The sequence below is a fragment of the Perca flavescens genome, chromosome 7, assembly GCF_004354835.1.
Source record: "Perca flavescens isolate YP-PL-M2 chromosome 7, PFLA_1.0, whole genome shotgun sequence".
NCBI lineage: Eukaryota > Metazoa > Chordata > Actinopteri > Perciformes > Percidae > Perca > Perca flavescens.
The window spans coordinates 5,259,253-5,280,393 of record NC_041337.1 but is presented as its reverse complement, the minus strand read 5'-3'; the positions used below and the strand labels follow the sequence as shown (position 1 = coordinate 5,280,393).

The window sequence follows — 21,141 nt, the reverse complement described above, 5'->3', positions numbered from 1 at the left end:
CAAAGACACACACACTTACACACAGACACAAAAAGGAGACAGATCAGAGAGTGTGTGAGTTTAGAGAGCTCAGAGAGAGAACTAGAATTCACAGCGATACAAATGTTCCTCTGGGCTTGGAACATAAAGTTCACACATTGAGGAGAACGTTTCTGAATGTGTTTGTATGAACGATAGCAAGAGAGAGAGAGAGAGAGAGAGACCAAAAGAGAGACAAATCTGCAAAGTGTGTGTGTGTGTGTGTGTGCGCGTGTGTGTGTGGACCTGCAAGGCACACGCTAATAGCATGCATCACTGAAGCGCACACAGGGATAAACTAACAAACCCTGTGCAGGCCCGAGTCCATGTTCTGTCCTAGATTACACCATCTATCTATATCTAGCTAATATATCTATCCATCTATCAGCATCCACCCCTCCATCCCTCCGTCACCAGTTTCCTGCTGTGAATTTACTTACTGAAACCATGAGGAGAATATGAAGGTTAACACAAAACTGGTAAATCTGACAACTACAAACAGAAACGGAAAATGTTCTGAGGCCACGACTGAACTTTATGCATCAGTAACTCACTGATGACATGTATTTCGTTGCCATTTAGCTGGTACGACTAGTGGAGGTTGGACTGACCAATACGAATTATAAGACTTAATATGGCTGATTGACTTTGTTGGCTTATTTATTTCACAGGACGTTCGCCATATGCCACATATTGCTGATATGAGAGTTGTCGTCACACTCTGTGGGTCCGAGTTTAACGCTCTAAGAGCAGGGCGGAAAAAAGGCTCCGTGCGCATGGTTCAAAAAGGGTTGTACTTAGTGTCTTCATTAATTCATGGGTGTGTTTTGGGCAGAACATGCAATAAACCAATCAGAGATCATCTCCCATTCCCATCAAAAGCCAGACGCGTTTGGACCTTGGCATATTGCTATTATGATGGTGGATTTTCTAAGCAGGAAGGAAGGAGAGCTTTTCAGGAGAAGAAACTGATCATTTCATATGCAGTATATATTATGATATGATCTGCTCGCGTGCTTTCTCTTCACGCACAAGCAGATCATATCATATCATAATGCTATTTCACATTGTACAATTTTTATTTGTAATCTTCTGTGTGTGTAAAAAGCCTATTGTGCGCCCGGTGTGCACAAGCCTAGGCGCATTTTTTTACTTTTATAATGTATTAATTTATAAGGCCTGTGAAGCAGGTTTTCTGTGATAAGTGCTATATATAAAAACTTTTCCTTACTTTACTTAAATATACATACGAAAGCTGATTGTTTGGTGCTGTTTGAATACACAAACCTGAGTTCACCACAGTGTCTTTGCACATCTGCACATTGCACATTGACAGCGTGGCATTTCCAGAGATGGAACGAGACTCTATTACTGCGATATAACCAGCATACAACCTCGCCAGACAAGAACATTGATATTAGATGATTCTGCGGAACCCCAAATAAAGTTCAATGCCAACGTTCTTGAAATCTTTTCTTTCTGCAATATCTGTGCATGGCAACTATCGTGAAGGTTGGGGAAAGATCTGTTAGAACCACGAAAAGAGGAACACAAACACCCATCCGCCACTACGACCGCAACACCCGCATTTTCCATCTCGCTACATAAAGGACACTCTACTTTCTTTGCCACTGAATGTTGACATTGGACACAAATCACAAGGTCCAGAATCATTGGATATCACACAGACCAGGAGCCAACCATGAGCCAGGATTCACGCCACGTATGGACTGTAATTGCTAAGGTTTGCAGCTTTACATGTATGCATGTAGACTGATGAAAGAAGCATGTAGGAGACCTCAGTTAAAGTCCTTCTGTCTTACTTTAAGTGCCTAAAAAAAACATGAAACTAGGGCTGGGCAATATATATATCGATATTATGACGACACTGATATATGAGGCTAGATATTGTCTTAAATTTTGGCAATCGTAATATGTCTTTTCCTGGTTTTAAAGGCTGCGTTGCAGTCAAGTAATGTCATTTTCTGAACTCACCAGACCGTCGTAGCTGTTCTATTATTTGGCTAACACCCTTAGTCAGTGTATCCACATTACTGATGATTATTTATCAAAACTCTCATTGTGTTAATATTTTGGGAACACACCAATAGTCAACCCGACAATATCGAAATCGCTGTATTTGGTCAACGATATCGTGATATTTAACGTTTTCCATATCGCCCAGGTCTACATAAAACCAGCCATTCAAAATGTTAAATATACAGTTCCCGGTCCATCAGCTGATAGTGATCCCATTCACATGGGGAAATGGAGATATTCTGACTGAGCAGTTAATTTGGAGCAAAGGGGCTGTAAAACGAGACAAACTTTCTTGATCCCTTTGGGAGAAACTGGGTCACTACCGCGGCGCTGCATGGGGCTCGGAGCGAGCGGCGAGGTGCTTCACTGTCCAGGAGGCCGGGGGTGTTTACACGCAGAACACTGTGCTGTTCCACTTGAAATCATGGATTGGATTTGTGTTGTATGTATGTACCATGTGTGTCATCATCCATCCATCCATCCATCCATCCATCCATCCATCCATCCAGATGGGGGAAAGATGTGCACTGAAAGAATGTCAGGAAAACGCCTAAAATACGCCAGTAGTGTTGTGCTTCATGTATGACTGCATACAGTTAGAGACGTGAAAAGATTTAGGGATGACAGGATTGCTTTAAACACACACAGGTCGCACAATCAGGCAATTTCAGTTAGCTTTGCTTTGCTTTTGATTGCTTTTCAGACTTAACTGGTGAAAAAGAACCGAGCAATTCTAAATTTAAAACTGTGCCTGCTCAGCCTTAATGAGCTATCAGCTGACGTCTTTAGTTTCCACAGCAATAAGGCCGTGTGTTCTCAGCAGTGGTGACTGCCGTTTCCGGCGGTTGCATTGCACAATTGCAAAACAAATAACTGATAATATATCATGAAATTAGAATGAACATAGTCAAAATTGCCAATTATTTCGCAATGAATGAATTAGTGTGTAGGCTGCGGTTTGGAATCTATATTTAATTGAAGCGCTGATGCTGGAACCTCACAATCTGTAAATTGAACGGCTGCAGGTTAGGTTTTGGAACTGATGAAAAAGGTTCACTGGCTAAGGAACCAAAATGATATGTGAAGCTTTGGTGTGTGTTGGTGTGCGTGCATGCTTTCATTTTGTGTCGGTGAATTCATTATCTATTTACATCTACTTTGATGTGTGTGTGTGTGTGTGTGTGTGTGTGTGTGTGTGTCCACCTGCAGGGCGAATGCTTATATCATGCTTCCCTGCAGCACACATTAACTTAATATGTGCAAACTTCAAGAACTGTCCTACATACAACCCACATACACACACACACACACACACACACACACACACACACACACACACACACACACACACACACACACACACCTGTTCAGAGTATGGTGAAGGGGTTGATGAGACGCTCGTGTCAGACTTTTCAAACTTTTAAAAGCGACATCCTTCCACCCCTCCAACGCAACCCACCTCCATTTTAAGTGTACAACTGAAAGCAAAAGCAGGAAGACAGAGACTGTAAACAGAGACAGAGAGCGAGAGCAAGTGACAGAGACAGATTGGATGACAGGGGTAGCTAGCAGGAAATGCTATATCCCTTCACACACACACACAGACACACACACACACAGGACATGTGATTGACAGCTCCCTCAAGGCCTGTAGTGAATTATTCAGCACAGTCTGACGGGCCGACAGACAGGAGAGCATACAGAGAGACAGAACATCAGTCAGAGACACAGGCAGAGAGGAGGACAGACAGATGGTGAGACAGACAGGCAGACAGAGAGAGACATACAAACAGATAGGCAGGAAGCCAGAAGGCTGTGGATCATCAAAACCACCCTCCAGGCAGAGTTTTATTCATAATCGATACCTCTATTGAATTTTAAATGAACCTATGTGCATGTTTACACTCCCAGGATTGGAAATTCTTAAAGAGACACTTTTTTGAAATTTAACGTGTTCCCTTCACATGCTGCTGTAAAACCACAAGGGAGGAAAAGCCACAACCCCAAACAACAACAACAACAAAATCTTGGACTCTAAAGCAGCGGTCCCCAACCCCCGGGCCGTGGACCGGTACCGGTCCGTGGGTCATTTGGTACCGGGTCGCTGAGAAAGAAGAAATAACTTACATTATTTCCGTTTTATTTATTATCTGAGTCCGAACGATGTTTTATTTTGAAAAATTACCGGATTCCCTCTGATACATCCGTCTATGACTCACTCTTGACGCTTGTCTCGGTCGCGTGATACGTTGCCTCTAAAATTAAACCCACAAGCTAGCAAAATGAGTAAAAAACAAACGTCTTTGGAAAGTTTCTTTGCGAAGGGGAAAAGGCCCAGTGAGGAGACAGAAGAAGAACCTACGAATTCCAAGAAAAAGAAAGCTGCATTTAACAGACAATACCAGGAGTCCTACTTAAAATAAGGATTTATTGCCACAGGTGATTCCCGCGCACCAAGCCCGCTCTGCATTATATGCGCCGACCGGCTCTCTAATGAGGCAATGAAGCCTTCAAAAATGCTTCGCCACTTGGAGACCAAGCACCCTGCATTAAAAGTCAAGCCTTCGGAGTATTCTGAAAGAAAAAAGCATGAACGAGAAGGACAGAAGCAATTACTGAGGGCCACCACATCAACAAATGCGAGTGCACTGAGAGCATCATACTTGGTGGCTAATCGTATTGCTAAGGCCAAGAAGCCATTCACCATTGGTGAAGAATTGATCCTTCCCGCCACTAAAGACATTTGCCGTGAACTTCTAGGAGAGGCTGCGGTTAAAAAGATAGCACAGGTGCCTCTTTCGGCTAGCACCGTCACTCGGCGCATTGAGGAAATAGCAGAGGACATTGAAATTCAATTGTTGGAGAGGAATAATACATCACCGTGGTACGCACTCCAGGTTGACGAGTCTACAGATATTGACAACAAGGCATTACTACTTGTTTATGTGCGATATCTTTGTCAGGAGGATGTGCATGAGGATAGAAAAAAAGTCACCGCCGGCAGCACATTTCAGTGGCGAGGAATGGGTCGCAAAACTCGCTTACTTGTGCGACATATTCAACCTGCTTAATGAACTCAATCTGTCACTTCAGGGGAAAATGACAACTGTCTTCAAGTTGGCAGATAAAATAGCCGCATTTAAAGCCAAACTGGATTTGTGGGGACGGCCCGTGAACAGAGGTATATTTGACATGTTTCAAACATTTGCGGGGATGTTGGAAGACACTGAGCCCGAGCCTTCATTCTCCCAGCTGGTGCACGATCACCGGTCTTTGCTTTTAAAAGAGTTTGAGCGCTACTTCCCAACCACAAAAGACCCACGAACTGCCAAGGAATGGATCCGCGACCCATTTGTCAACAAACCAGGTGAATCCAGCATGTCTATGCAAGAAGAAGATCAACTGCTGGAGATCGCAGATGACGGCGGCCTTAAAAGTATGTTTGAGACAACAACACTGCCGGTGTTCTGGATTAAAGTCACGGCAGAATACCCTGAGATTGCCACAAAAGCACTGAAAACCATGTTGCCATTTCCGACATCCTATTTGTGTGAAGCGGGATTTTCTGCAGTGACAGCAACCAAAACAAAATTACAGAGTAGACTGGACATAAGCAACACACTTCGGGTGTCATTGTCTCCCATGGGACCGTCTCGTTGCAGAGAAACAAGCTCAGGGCTCCCACTGATTTAGCGTTATGGTGAGTTGTATTTTTCATGCACTTTATATTTGTTTTTGTGTTGTATCTTATTTTGAAGGCATGTTTAAACGTTACCATAGCGACCAGAGAGTGTTAGGGGGCAAAGGGGATGTTACCATTGACATATATATAATGGACCAATAGACCCCGTTGCTCTGGACGGAGACCAGTGAAGGCTATTAGAGGCACTTTTCCGGTGATCTCTTGCTTTACTGCGCAAATCTCAATCATTTCCAATCTTACAGAGACAGAGAGTGTAGGTATATGTAAGGAGATAACATAAGCACAGGCTAATTATTGCTAACTAACATGCTAGTTAACATTAGTAATTAAACCTAAACAGCTAATGTAAGTCGAAACTGCCTGCTAGCTTCTCCTGTACTATACGGTAATTCCTCTACTGTGCGACAGTAAGTCACTTGGTTATGACACAATCGTTAGCTTATTGTTATAAAAGCGTCTGCTAAGGAGCCATAACGTGAGGTACAAGGTAATGGAGCCTTTTATACATTGTCGTGTTTCTTTAGAAATAAACAATGGACAAACAGAGTCTTTAAACGCTTCAGGTGTAAAGTTATTTGCAGTCAAGTGACGTAAAAAAAAATGGCGGTCAGTGTAATGCTAATAAGAGGTGATCGCTACGTAGCAACAAAATGGCGCCATCGGAGGTTTGCGTTCTGAAGCGAAGATTACCCCCTTGGATGTTACTCATGTTATGTTGTTTGCGCGAATTAACTGCTAATAAAGTTGCATACGAGTACACAGTGGATTCACGTTTATTATTATTTTTAGAAAATACCACAGATTTGCCGGTCGTATCATTTTATTTTGTGTATTTATCCCCCACACCTTAAAGGCCGGTCCGTGAAAATATTGTCTGACATTAAACTGGTCCGTGGCACAAAAAAGGTTGGGGACCGCTGCTCTAACGCATCACGGCCAATAACAAAGGCCAGCCAATCGGCTTTCAGCTAACAAGTGCCAGTTAGCCTCAGTCAGTTTCAGTACATCGGTTTACAGAGTCCAAATCTCCGTTATTAGATACAGTAAAATGGATAAGAACAAGGTCCGAGGATAAGACGGACCCTGTTTGGCTTGGACCTCTGCAACCTTCCATGGACCTGCTAACCTTTTTCCTTTTTATGGTCGTTCTTCTGACTCCAATCTCCTGTTTCCTGGGGCAACCGGCGTTTTAAAGAGTCTCGGAGTGACAGGCCCCGGAATTAAAATGAAAAGTAAGAGCAATAATCACAGAGAGTCACTTCATTTGTGAATGAACAGTGAATGAATGTGAATAACCCTAACCAGGCATGAGACCGGCAGTCGACAAGTACCTCAAGGGAAAGTTGAAAAGAACTTTGAAGAGAGATAGGGAACGCGCACACGCACACGCACACGCACACACACAAACACACACACACACACACACACACACACACACGTTTGAATGATTCAGCATATTGACAAGGAGGCTGCCAGTTAGCCACTCGGGCTGATTATTAGCCGCAGCCGGACGGACACGGTTAACGGTCGGTCCACCTCAGCTGAGTGACCATTTGGAACCGATTCAATAACAGTAAGAGATTGATTGGTCTGGTCTAGCACAGGCAGGAACCAATCGGATTGTCCTAAAAACTGCAACGCTGGCCGAGTATTGAGCTCCAGGCTGCAGGCTGATGCTTTGTAAGTCTGTCCACCTGTCTGTCTGTCTGTCTGTACGGGCTCTATCTCCCTACCAGCTATTCTGTCTGTCTGTCTGTCTGTCTGTCTGTCTGTCTGTCCAGGCTCCATCTCCCTACCAGGCTTTCTGTCTGTCGGTCTGTCTGTCTCTCTGTCTGTCTGTCTGTCTGTCTGTCTGTCTGTCTGTCCGGGCTCCATCTCCCTACCAGGCTTTCTGTCTGTCTGTCTGTCCGGGCTCTGTCTCCCTACCAGGCTTTCTGTCTGCCTGTCTGTCTGTCCAGGCTCCATCTCCCTACCAGGCTTTCTGTCTGTCTGTCTGTCCGGGCTCTGTCTCCCTACCAGGCTTTCTGTCTGCCTGTCTGTCTGTCCAGGCTCCATCTCCCTACCAGGCCTTCTGTCTGCCTGTCTGTCTGTCTGTCCAGGCTCCATCTCCCTACCAGGCTTTCTGTCTGCCTGTCTGTCTGTCCAGGCTCCATCTCCCTACCAGGCTTTCTGTCTGTCTGTCTGTCCGGGCTCTGTCTCCCTACCAGGCTTTCTGTCTGCCTGTCTGTCTGTCCAGGCTCCATCTCCCTACCAGGCCTTCTGTCTGCCTGTCTGTCTGTCTGTCTGTCCAGGCTCCATCTCCCTACCAGGCTTTCTGTCTGTCTGTCTGTCCGGGCTCTGTCTCCCTACCAGGCTTTCTGTCTGTCTGTCTGTCTGTCTGTCCGGGCTCTGTCTCCCTACCAGGCTTTCTGTCTGTCTGTCTGTCTGTCTGTCTGTCTGTCTGTCTGTCTGTCTCCCTACCAGGCATTCTGTCTGCCTGTCTCTGTCTCCGGCTACCTCCCTACCATTCTGTCTGCCTGTCTGTCTGTCTGTCTGTCTGTCCGGGCTCTATCTCCCTACCATGCTTTCTGTCTGTCTCTCTGTCTGTCTCTCTGTCTGTCTGTCTGTCTGTCTGTCTGTCTGTCTGTCTGTCTGTCTGTCCGTCTCCCTACCAGGCTTTCTGTCTGTCTGTCTGTCTGTCTGTGTGTCCGGGCTCTGTCTCCCTACCAGGCCTTCTGTCTGCCTGTCTGTCTGTCTGTACAGGCTCTGTCTCCCTACCAGGTTTTCTGCCTGTCAGTCTGTCTGTCTGTCTTCCTACCAGGCTTTCTGTCTGTCTGTCTGTCTGTCTGTCTGTCTTCCTACCAGGCTTTCTATCTGTCTGTCTGTCTCCCTACCAGGCTTTCTGTCTGATTGTTTGAAGATATTTCTTTCCTTTTAAAACAGGATAAGGGGACTGAATGTCTGAATTAATAGCTGGGGATGATGGGAATGTCAGATGAATTGGTTTTTGGTAGTTATGATCAGGACTGATTTGATCTCGGTGAAAGTGGAAAATATTATTAATATATAATATTCTTGTCTTCCAAGGTAACAAGAGGGAGTTAAAAAAAACACACAAAAAATAAATATGCATCAAAATGCATATTGCATCAAAGCTTAAAAAAAAAAAAGAGAGAGAATTCCCCCTAGCATTTCGTATACAGAAAATAATATTTTTTTGTGGGGTTTTTGGCTGATGCAATAAACACATTTTGAAAGGTGCGACATACGGTGAAAGACACTCAGGGCCAGATGTACTAACGCTTTTGCGCCCACTTCAGGCGTATTTTATTTCGCAACGTGCGCGTAAAAGCATGGCGAGGTACGTACAAACAGGCCGCGCTGAGGTAAAAGCACAGACTGCACTCACATGAGGGTCAAGGGGAAAGTGGGGGAGGGAGGGGAAGCGTAAAGTGCGCCCAATTATGTATTTACAAAAAAACGCCCGTGAAAGCGTGCCTCTATTTTGCGGTGAAAATTCTCTGCCTCTAAAAAGCAGGTGTAAACCAGCCGCAAGCGGGTTTCCTTCGCGTACGCCTCCTGGAGAAATGGCGGCAGTAATCCGAGCAAGACGAAGACATAGGCCACGGAGACGAGCTGAAAAAGGTTTTTGCCACAAGGATCACACTTTCTCAGTTGAGTGAACACAAACTCATTAAGCGTTACTGATTAGGCAGCCATGCAGTATTACAGTTACTGGAAGAAATCAAAGGTGACATCGAACCTCCGACTCAGCGTTCACGTTCCATTCCAGCAATTGTTAAGGTCCCATGGCATGGTGCTCTTTGGATGCTTTTATATAGACCTTAGTGGTCCCCTAATACTGTATCTGAAGTCTCTTTTATATAGACCTTAGTGGTCCCCTAATACTGTATCTGAAGTCTCTTTTATATAGACCTTAGTGGTCCCGTAATACTGTATCTGAAGTCTCTTTTATATAGACCTTAGTGGTCCCCTAATACTGTAACTGAAGTCTCTTTTATATAGACCTTAGTGGTCCCCTAATACTGTATCTGAAGTCTATTTCCTGAAATTCAGCGTTGGTGCAGAATTACAGCCACTAGAGCCAGTCCCACAATGAGCTTTCCTTCGGATGTGCCATTTCTGTGTCTGTAGCTATTGAGGAGGGGGGGGGGGGCAAAGTGGAAAGTTGGGGTGTGGCCTTGACCAACTGCCACTTTGCTCGTTTGAAAGCCATGATGTCTCTCTCTCTCATGGGTGGGCCAAATTCTCTGGGCGGGCAAAGCAGAGAAAGGGGAAGGTAAAGGTACTTTATTTGTCACATACATGTAGCAAAATTCATTCTCTGCATTTAACCCATCCCTCAAGGGAGCAGTGGGCAGCCAATGACAGTGCCCGGGGACCAACTCCAGATCTGATCCAGTGCCTTGATCAAGGGCACTGCCTGGAGAACCTAGTACATGTTTTTGATGGTGGGGGAAACCTGAGCACCCAGAGGAAACACAAGCAAACATGGGGAGAACATGCAAACTCCACGCAGAAAGGCCCTGGAATGACCTGGATTTGAACACAGAACCTTCTTGCTGTGAGGTGACAGTGCTAACCATTGGGCCACCGTGCTGCTAAGGGAGGTAACCGTGCTCCTTATGACCTCATAAGGAGAAGATTCCAGAGCGGCCCATCTGAGCTTTCATTTTCTCAAAGGCAGAGCAGGATTAACCTGACTGCCAGATGGATTGCTTTGCATTTGCTCAGCATATCCATCTGGGAACTTTCCGTTGGAGAACCTTTGGGAAGGGGCGAAAATACTGGTTATTTGATTGGATAAACCATCTGTCTATCACCACCTATGTTGGTGATAGACGGGTCAAATCAACCAATCAGATCCACGAAGCGTATGAAAATACAACCACAAGCCCATCCCTGCTGCTGCAGGCAAAGCATAGCTCGTTAGCTCAGCAAGCAAGCAACATGCCGGTAAAGGATATTTACCGTTTGTGTAACGACAATGTAGGAATAAAAGGCACCATTTCAGGTTCCCGGACCATATTCCAAAAGAAGGATCCAAGAGAAAAAAGCATTAGCGAGCGGCCAACAGAATTAGAGCTACCGCTGTCTGAAAATACTGGTTAGCTGATTGGATAAACCATCTGTCTATCACCACCTAACCCAACTCAAAACCAACGCTGATTGGCCCGGTCGTTTGGCTAACGGCTCCAAATTTTCTCTATCTCAAGATGCCAGACTGATCTGCGAGTGAAAAACTGGAGCTCGCCAGATCAGGACGGTCTCATGAGGCTAGAGCAGGATACCCAGGGCTCGGTTTACACCTATCACCATTTCTAGCCACTGGGGGGCCAAAGGCAGGCTGGGGGAACTCATATTAATGTTAAAAAATCTCATAAAGTGACATTTTCATGCTATGGGACCTTTAAAATAGGGCCCACAGTGTATGGGTAACCAGATAAAAATCCTTTAAAATAACACATCAATTAATCCTTTTACCCTTTATCACACCCAGCAAAATAAAGATGACTTGTGACTTCCTCAGCGAACCCACGTTCTCTCAAAGTGCTTCATCTGTTTCCGCTTCAGTTAGAGATTTGCAACAATTCCCAGAATGCCTTTCAACAACCCTCCGATAAAGGGGATGTGACCTTGCTGCTTTTCAGCTGTGGATTTTAAATGGAGATGGAGGAAGCGATACCAACGGCAGAGCGAGAGTCTCCGGGGCCGAGAAAAGGTGAGTCGACCTTGATTCAAACCTCAACCTGTCTTCACGCTGCAGTGCATTATGGGCTCTGTCTTGCTATCGTGGCTGTGCTCAAGTGCATCTCTTTTTGAGATGGACTAATCCCCTCCACCATTGATTGATGGACGCAAAGACTCAATGTTTTACATTACTGAATAATAGTCTGCCCTCGCACTGCCGGAAATGTCCTCTACAGGAAGTTTAATTATTGTAATATTCAGGTAAAAAACGTGTAATCATCTCTAGCTGCTCTGTTTCCTTATCAGCATTTACATGGATTATCCTTTATTGACTCACTAAAAGATGCAAACTAAAGAACCCAAGATAAAATTCAGCAAAATGAGTTGTTTTTTTTCCTTAATCCAGGGATTCCAATACTATAAAACAAGGGCTCAGGGATCAGTTTACCGAAACCTCACAAGGAAACGGATCTCACTTCAGTGTGGTTTTATGTTTTTAATCACGATTTAAATCCCAATACGTGGCAAAATCCTCCAAGGTTAATTTGAAGTCCACAGGGTCAGTTTTTTTTCACTATAAACAGGCTGCGTATTAAAAAAATGTTTAGCCAACAGGACAGAAACACAAGGCGCTGCTCATCTTCTCTGGATGAATACAGGTTAAATAGAGAAGAAATATGCATCTAATACTTCCGACTATCTATCAAATTCACTAGATAGATAGATAGATAGATAGATAGATAGATAGATAGATAGATAGATAGATAGATAGATACTTCATTGATCCCCAAAGGGAAATTCAAGGTCCCAGTAGCTTAAAGACATCACACACAACATACACATACATCATAAACAGGATAAGAAAATAACAAATCCAAATGAATAATATGGGCAATAAAAGAAAAGATACTAAATAAAAAAATCCACATGAATGTGTAAGCATGGGATGCTTGCAGTGACAGGGCAGGTAGTGACCCTGTGATTGAGTCTGCATGGTGAGGTGCTCTGAGAGAGGGTGTGTCATGGTAGGTAGTGCAAATAAGTCCAATAGCGCAAGGATAAAGTCTAGAGACCAGCATTAAATATGGACAATATAAGAGAATAATGTCGACATAGTCATAAAAAAACTATAGCAGTGCAAGGATAAAGTCTAGAGACCAGCATTAAATATGGACAATAAAGGGGACAGTAGGAAAGACACAAATCAACAGTCAACATTAGAGGTGTTAAGTAATAGGGTTACAGCCATTGTTCAAGTATTAAGTCAGACCTCAGTCCAGGCTGGGGGAAGGAGGGAGGGAGGGAGGGAGGGAGGGGGTTGTGCATATGGGCTAATATATCCAGTTAACAGCAATAAACTGTGGGCCAGTAGACAGTCAGTACATAACTGTTGTTATAGGAGGTAGTGGAAGTGGCGGAGAAGCAGCAGAGGCAGACAGACTAACTAGAGAGTCTGAGGCAGACAGACAGAACAGAACACTGCAGAAACTAAGGGAAAAAAAAACAAAGCTGCAACTAACAATTATTTTTGTCTGCAGATTATTTTCCTAATTAACAGTTTGGTCTATTAAATGTAGCCAAAATGTTCCCGCAACAGAGATATTAAGATTAAAACAATATAAAAGATAGCAAATACTCATATTGCAAAAGCTAGGACAACGTGTTCTGTACTTTTGGTTACATGCTTTGGAGTCTGGCCCTCTCCGGGGTCTCAACGTGGTCTCGCTGTGCCAGACCTTCCTCCACAGCCCTAATAAAATTGAAAAGCATCAACCTCCTGTGCTTAAAAGACATTACACTGCGTTTATATTTGAAAAAGCAAAAACACATGTTGCCACTGTAGTCTGGAAGCTACGGAAGCCTTAAGAGGCAAGTGAAAGAAAAAGATCTGGTGATCCATAGTCTGATCTTTATTGGTGTCTCTCCTGTGTTTTTGAGTCCACACAGCATTCCGGGATGGGAGAAAAAACGTGCTCTGGTTTATTGACATTTCTTTAAACCAATCACAATCGTCTTGGGCGGCGCTAAGCACCGGACGGAGCAACGGTGCCTCTGCAAAAATAGCCTCGGGAAGGAAGTTGTTTTGGTGGAACATGTGTAAAGTTGTTTTAGTCGTGCAACAGAAAACTCAGATCGGACAGATAGTCTAGCTAGCTGTCTGGATTTACCAGGCAGAATTTTCGGCGGCAACAGAGCAATCCCGGAAATGGAACGTCGTGGATATACAGGTAGACTAGTTTCAACATGACTATCCTGTCCAGGTGCATAAACCAAGGTCCATAAAGTAATGAGCTGCACAGAGGGCGGATCTCAACCCCATCCAACACCTTTGTGATAAACTGGACTGGCGACTGCGAGCTAGGGCTGGGCAATATGGCAAAAAAAAATAAAAAAATAAAAAAATATATATATTTTCCCATTTTGATTGATGTTCATCACGCTATTATTTGTTTGCTGATACTGCCCGTTCAAAGAGTGTCCCGACTGAAGCCGGAAGAAACCAGAGGTTTAATTACACTTTAGAATATAGTTTATTAACATACCTTTACAGCAGTGGTTCTCAAACTTTTTTTAATAATGTACCCCCCTTTTGAATTGTTTCTTTATGCCAGGTACCCCCTGACCAGCGCTAATCATCTTCGGTAGATGAATATATATTTCGGTGTATATAAACAGGAACAGTACAGCGCTGTCAGCGATAGATTTACTAAACAACAGCCTTGTAACTGAAAAGAACATTTAAATGCTAATGAGAAAAAGAGACAAAAACTGTAAAAAAGACAAAAACTTGGAAAAACATGGTGGAAAGAAGGAAGGAAGTAAGGCAAGAATAGGTCGAAATAGTATCAAAAACTTCAAAAACAGTGACATAAGAAGAAAAAAGCGAGAAACTTGAAAAAGTAGGACAGTAGAAGGAAGGAAGGCAAGATTAGGTCCAAAGAAGGAGACACAAATGTCACATTTTTGGTAAAAAAAAAAAAAAATTCTACATACAGAGGAACAATGTTCTCTCTGTTCTTGTAACTATTAAACATTTTGTTAAATATCTCACGTACCCCCTGCAGTCCTCCAAAGTACCCCTAGGGACACACGTACCCCCCATTTGAGAAACACTGCTTTACAACACTCAGCACGTTTTCTGTTGAGGACTCACATGATTGCACATTTGCATAATGAGATGGGTAGAAAATCACAACAAAAAGGTATCCGAAATACCTGAGATCTCCTGTGTATTTTTTCATACTCTGCCGAGCTGCTACAACGCAAAACGATGCCAAATGTTCTCAGGTGACTGACCCGAGCTCACAAATTCCAGCTGGGAGAATTAAAACGCATTTCACGTGCCAGTTTCATACTGCAAGATTGGACTTCGTTGAACAATTGTGAATCTAGAAAACGAGACCTTTTGCCAATCACGTTGATGAGAAGATCAGATGGAGAGAGGAAAAAAACTGCAATGAGAATGTTCAGCTGCCGGTAAAACTCTCCACAGATGCTAACTAAAGTCTCAGCTCGCCACATTTAAAAACTGGAGTCGGACTCAAATCCCTGTCACCCTGAACACCGCCCAACTCGCCCGGCAGCGAGGATCACATTAAATCCAACTCATTCTTATTCTCCAGCTCTTGGGCATCTTATTGTCGTTCATTAATGCAGTTCATTACTGAGTCTGCATGCAATTATGCTCGTGTCAATTCCCATGTGCTCTATTTCTGTATATTTGATATAACATCCCTTTAAAAAAATCAAAAGTGCTTTCTTGTCTTCTTTCTCTACCATCACAGAGAGGTCAGAGGTCAGGGAGTTAGCTCGAGGACACTTCAGCGTTGGGGGGGTGGTCGGCTCATTTATTCACCCTGAGAAGTGATTTCAATCCTCTAAGGCACGTGTGTCAAACTAAAGGCCCGCGGGGCAAAATCCGGGCCCCTCGCAGATTTTGATCCGGCCCGCATTATCAGTTTTGGTTCGCGATACATTTTGGCTGGCCTAGTTGTGATACAATCCAAAAAGACGGGAAACTGTTTTCAAACTGCAAATACGCAACACTCAGAGCACAAGTTGACCGATTTGCCGACTTTGAGACTTAATTCTCCCAGAAGCAGAGTTTTCATATTTAGGCTGTGAAACAGGTTGTTGTGAGTCGGCTGTGTGGTAAGCCCCCGACGTCGACTTCAAGGCAGCGCTGCGACCGTTGACTTCAAGGAACCTAACCCAAACCTAACCCTAACCATTGCCTAATCCTAGTGCCGACGAGGTTGGGGGCTTGAAACACCAAACAGTGTGTGCTACCTGCTTCTAAAAATGTCATTTTATTTGACGTGCTAAACTCTATGACGGCTGATGACGTTTCTTGCTGACTTTTTTAGGGCTTTATGTTGAGCAAACTGTAAGTGAGAAGACTATATGAGCCACGCAAAAATACAGTCAAAGATATTTGACCTTTTCTCTGAAATAAAAGCATGTAAATCAACTCTCCATGTCTGGCCCTGGATGTGAAGTTGAGTTTGACACTCCTAGTCTAAGGGGTGGAAATCATTACAGTCAGTTACGGAGGAAGGTCTGGCTAGTCCACACAGCATTCCGGTATGGGAGTAAAAAACATGCTCTTTCTTAATTGGCATTTCTTTAAACCAATCACATTCGTCTTGGCCGGCGATAAGCGCTGCACGGAGCCCCGGTGCCTCTGGAAAATAGCCTCTGGAAGGAACTTGTTTTGGTGGAACATGTGTACGTTCAAAAGTATTTTTAGTGGTGCAACAGAAAAAAAAAGATTGGACAGATAGTCTAGCTAGCTGTCTGGATTTACCCTGCAGAGATCTGAGGAGCAGTTAACCATAGTCCTCACAAATCCACCAGAGGTTAGAATTACAACACAAAGGAACTGTAGGTAACGGAAATCCGGATATTTTATTTCCGGCTGCAACGGGGCAATCCCGGAAGTGGAAAGTCTTAGATATAGACTACAATGAGAGAAGTTTTATCCTTAATGTTAAATGTTTTTTTAATAGCCCTATGTTCCCACAACCCTATGGTCCCACAGCCCAATGGTCCCACAGCCCTATGTTCCCACAGCCCAATGGTGCCACAACCCTATGGTCCCACAGCCCTATGTTCCCACAGCCCTATGTTCCCACAACCCTATGGTCCCACAGCCCAATGGTCCCACAGCCCTATGTTCCCACAGCCTAATGGTGCCACAACCCTATGGTCCCACAGCCCTATGTTCCAACAGCCCTATGTTCCCACAACCCTATGGTCCCACAGCCCTATGTTCCCACAGCCCTATGTTTCCACAGCCCAATGGTCCCACAGCCCAATGGTCCCACAGCCCAATGGTCCCACAGCCCAATGGTCCCACAGCCCTATGTTCCCACAGCCTAATGGTGCCACAACCCTATGGTCCCACAGCCCTATGTTCCCACAGCCCTATGTTCCCACAACCCTATGGTCCCACAGCCCTATGTTCCCACAGCCCTATGTTCCCACAGCCCTATGTTTCCACAGCCCAATGGTCCCACAGCCCAATGGTCCCACAGGCCTATGTTTCCACATTTCTAAGAATTGTTTTTCACTGAAAATTAGGCCCTATGTTCCCACAGCCATATGTTCCCACGTTTCTAAGATTCTTCTTAAAATTAGGCCCTATGTTAGGGTTAGGGTTAGGGTTACATTCCACCTGTAGTCCATTGCTACTGGATAATAGGTTGGGTGTAATTGGCTACCACATTGGGAGAAAGCCAATGCAGGTTACACTGCAAATGGCTAATAAAGTGAATCTGAATCTGAATCTGAAAGGGGGATCAAATCTGATACAAATTTATGAAAAAAGGAAATGTGGGAACATGGGGCCTAATTTTCAGTGAAAAAATAAATTCTTAGAAATGTTTAAATTCCATACAACGTACAGTACATCCATGTGATTTTTGGGCAATTTGGTTCAAAGAAACCCATATTTCTGATATTAAAAACTTTGAACACAACACAAGGGTTAAACATGTGCTGCTCCCTTGTTCCTTTTACAAACACTCTTTCAAACTATTCTAAATCAAAAGGACTGAACTTATATGACAGTTGAATCTCACTGAACGTTTGGTCTGGCAATTATTGGAGTTTTTTTTCGGCTCCTAACAATCACAAAAACAATGTTCTTGTGTACAATACGTTTGGCAAGTAAACTCTTATTTTGTCTTGTGTTCTGAGGAGGAATTCAGATAAGTTCAAACAGGAAAAGCATGTAGGGCATGTTCACATTTCCAGGTGTTTTCACTGCTGATTTGTTTCACTGTTGTGTAATCGTGTTAAATAATTAGGATTTCAATATGGACCGAAATAATTGTGATTGTGATGTTGTCCATAACCAAGCAGCCCTGCATTAACGCAAACACTAGTAAACATGTTTGTACATCAAGTTGTAATTCCTATTTCTTTCATTTTAATGCTCATTAGAGAGATTTCCTAGTGATTTTCACTGAAATGTAGACTGGACACGTTTCATACTGTACACAGCATGTGTTTTGAACTGACAACTTGATGACGTGTGAACCAGAAGTACAGTATATCCTGATAGTTAATTATGTTTCCCAATGTTTGAAATAGTCAACACGTTGTCTCCCATCAAGTGAACGTGGCTCTGGAGGAATGTGAATCAAAGCGGAGCGCATATCTGACGAGGATAGGACATTAGTTGGGATGGGTTTGGAGGGTGGAAGGCTGCTTTAAAGATTTTGCCCTGGCATCCTCTCATTTACATATATTCCATTTCACTGAGTGTGGAGGAAGAAAAAAGATAGTTTCAAGATCACTAACATGACCAGCAGAGAGCTTTGAAAATATACCTGTCAGCTCAATTGAATGGATTTTATACAAAAAAATAAACACTTGAATCACAAAAAAAAAGTAAGGAAGTAGAGAAATTCATATTTGTAGCCTACTATTACTGTTATTACTATTACTGAAAGTCTGTGCTACAAATTCAGCTCTGAAAAAAAGAAGAATCTCACTCTTTCCTGGTCGATTTCTGCACATTTCTGTCACAAGTGTGGATGAGAAGGGCAGGTAATATTTCGGTGGGGGGGGGTGTAGTCGCACACACAGATGCACATGAACGGGCATGGACGCACGCACACACGTAGCGAGCACGTAGGCTACACACACATCTCCAGCACTGTCCTGTTGGGAACGCTCGCATGTGCACCGTGCACATATTGAACACACAGCAGCACGTGTGGACCCCCCCCCCCCCTCCCAAACTCTTGGTCCCTGCACCACACCAGCGGTCTTACCTCCACACTTGCCCCAGCTGCAGAACATGAAGCACCGTTTGAAAGACCCACATGCAGACGGTGCAGCACCTCCGTGGGGGCTCTACTCTCCCGACCGTCGCAGGCGGGGCAGAGGACGTGTAAACCGGGTTAGCATTCGCGGCGTTCCCCGCCGCCGCGCAGCCACCGCGCTGCTCGCTGTCCTTGGTGCTCAAAGTGTTGTCGCTCGCCGTGGTTGCTCCGCATGCCGCGCCTGCCGCCACCGCGCCGCTGCCGCTCGATGCTCCGTCCCCGCAGCTCAGCTCCGAGTAGTCGTACACGAACCACCTGAAACTCAAGACCTGGACGACGGCGGAGGGCACCACGACGAAGACGAGCGTCAAGCCGAACCACCAGTAGTCGCCCCTCAGGTAGTAGTCGGCGGCCAGCCACAGGTCGGTCGCGCCGTCGGAGAAAAAGACGAGCAGGGCGCAGAGCACCCAGCAGCAGTCCAGCGGGGTGTAGGGCTTCCCGCCGCCGGCGGCGCTGCAGCGGGGCCGGGCGGCGGGGATCCCCGGCTCCGAGTGGCTCCTGGGCGTATTGTCATCTTCCACAGCACACACCGCTGCTCCATCCGACTTAGCGGCCATGTTGGTTAGGATAGGAGAGAAAGACAGAGAAAGAGGTGGGGATAAGGGGGAGAGAGAGAGAGAGAGAGAGAGAGAGAGAGAGAGAGAGAGAGAGAGAGAGAGAGAGAGAGAGGGAGGGCTGGCTGAGTGCAGGAGAGAGAGAGAGAGAGAGAGAGAGAGAGAGAGAGAGAGATTACATCATAAGTAACTCATCATCAGCCAATTAATTGCGAGCCATCGTTACTAACCGCGCTTTTAACACCATGACCCAAGCGCGATATGTTTCCAGGACAGATGGACAATTCTGCAAACAATTCAGACCTGCAGGGTTTTCAGTTTTTTTATTTATTTATTTTTGGTTCCTGTCATTAAAAATCTCTCTCAGTTACATGACGCTGTCTCTGCAGCAGCAGCACTCTGTGACACATGACAGGACTGGTGTAGAAAGGTGGTTTTAGTATCAGTTTCTGACTGGTAGGCTACCTGTGCGTGTTCTGCATGTCCTCTCCACGGCAAGATGAAGCTCTCCTCCGGACATGATCTGTGTGCATTGACTCAAAAACCATGACCCTCCTGTAATCAATGAGAGACTGTGAGACAAAACGCTTTGTAAAAGTTGCTCGAAGCGACATTATTTGGTTGTATTTGTCAAGAGAAAAAGGCGTGAGGTTTTGTCCTGCTTCACATTCAGACAGATGTTCAAATAAGCTTCTAACACCCCCTCCAAGGGGTTTTTCCTCTCTTCTCTGTGCACACACTCGGCATACTTGTAAATATCAAAGTCTTCGTATGTAGTATGAACAGAAGGCTCCATCCATATCCATGTCTAATGTTGAGAATTAATGAGCCTCGACAATACATTTTGAACAAATCAGGCAGAGTAAACGATAACATGTTTGTGCCCTATTTTGTGGGGGCCAAATTACTTCCTCTTTAGGCTTAGGACTGTTTGAAAATGGCAACAGATTTTACGTGGATAAATGCATTTATAAGAATTGTGAAGGTTTCTCTGTTATATTGTTAGGCGCAACACTGGTCCCTGCTCCATTCAAACCAGGGGACTGGTGGTGTCTTAACCCCTAAGCCACCAGGGCACTCTAAAGTTAACAGTTTATATTAGGGATGTACCAAAAACTATTTTTTGAGCTTCTTAGCTTCGGTACTTACCAACAGTGAACATTCAAACAGTCACCTGTTGTTACACAAACTCCCAGGCAGTTAAGTGCTTGTGTTTTCATTTTTCACTTTCATGTTGTTCAAAACTTTTTTTGTGGCAGCGATCGAGGCCACGTTACTCCTGATTAGAGTAACATTAACGGGACTCTCACGCCGCAATATGGACTGACGAGTCTGCTGTTTTTTTTTATGATTTTCGTCCACCGCAGGGTTTTCTTACAGGTTTTTCAGGGTCTTACAGTGACTTTTGCTGCAGGAATTCAAAATAGGCTAAATGGAAAGACCTGTGTTTTTGTCTTGACGAGTGATGACCGATAGCCCTAGTTAATATATTGGATTATTTTACAGTAAGGCTTAGTAATTTGCTAAAACAGCTGGGCACTGTAGTTTTTATCAAACAAATATGCCTAGTGGAAATAAAGTAAATAGTTGGGAAATATTTTCAGAAGTGGATTTATCCATATTTGTGGCTCACTAATGTGTTTTTGAAGGAGCTCTTTTCATCCTTTGACCTGCGTCCCACACATTGAGACAATGTCCTGGTTTGTGATTGTCTTTACAGAAGTTTTCAGAAGTCAAACCATGCAGGACTACCTTGGAAATCCATGCTACGTTTACACGTGGCTGGCTATTTTCATAAACG

The 21,141-nt window shown here is 44.4% G+C and overlaps 1 protein-coding gene across 1 annotated transcript in view; it reads right to left on the bottom strand.

Moving 5' to 3' along the window:
- Positions 1 to 19,343, bottom strand: part of xkr7b (XK, Kell blood group complex subunit-related family, member 7b) — a 99,512-nt gene extending 80,169 nt beyond the window's left edge. Inside the window, exon 1 of the mRNA XM_028583883.1 lies at positions 18,736 to 19,343. Coding sequence (XP_028439684.1) covers positions 18,736 to 19,343 — 608 coding nt within the window. The remainder of the gene's footprint in view (positions 1 to 18,735) is intronic.
- Between the last annotated feature and the right edge of the window lie 1,798 nt (positions 19,344 to 21,141).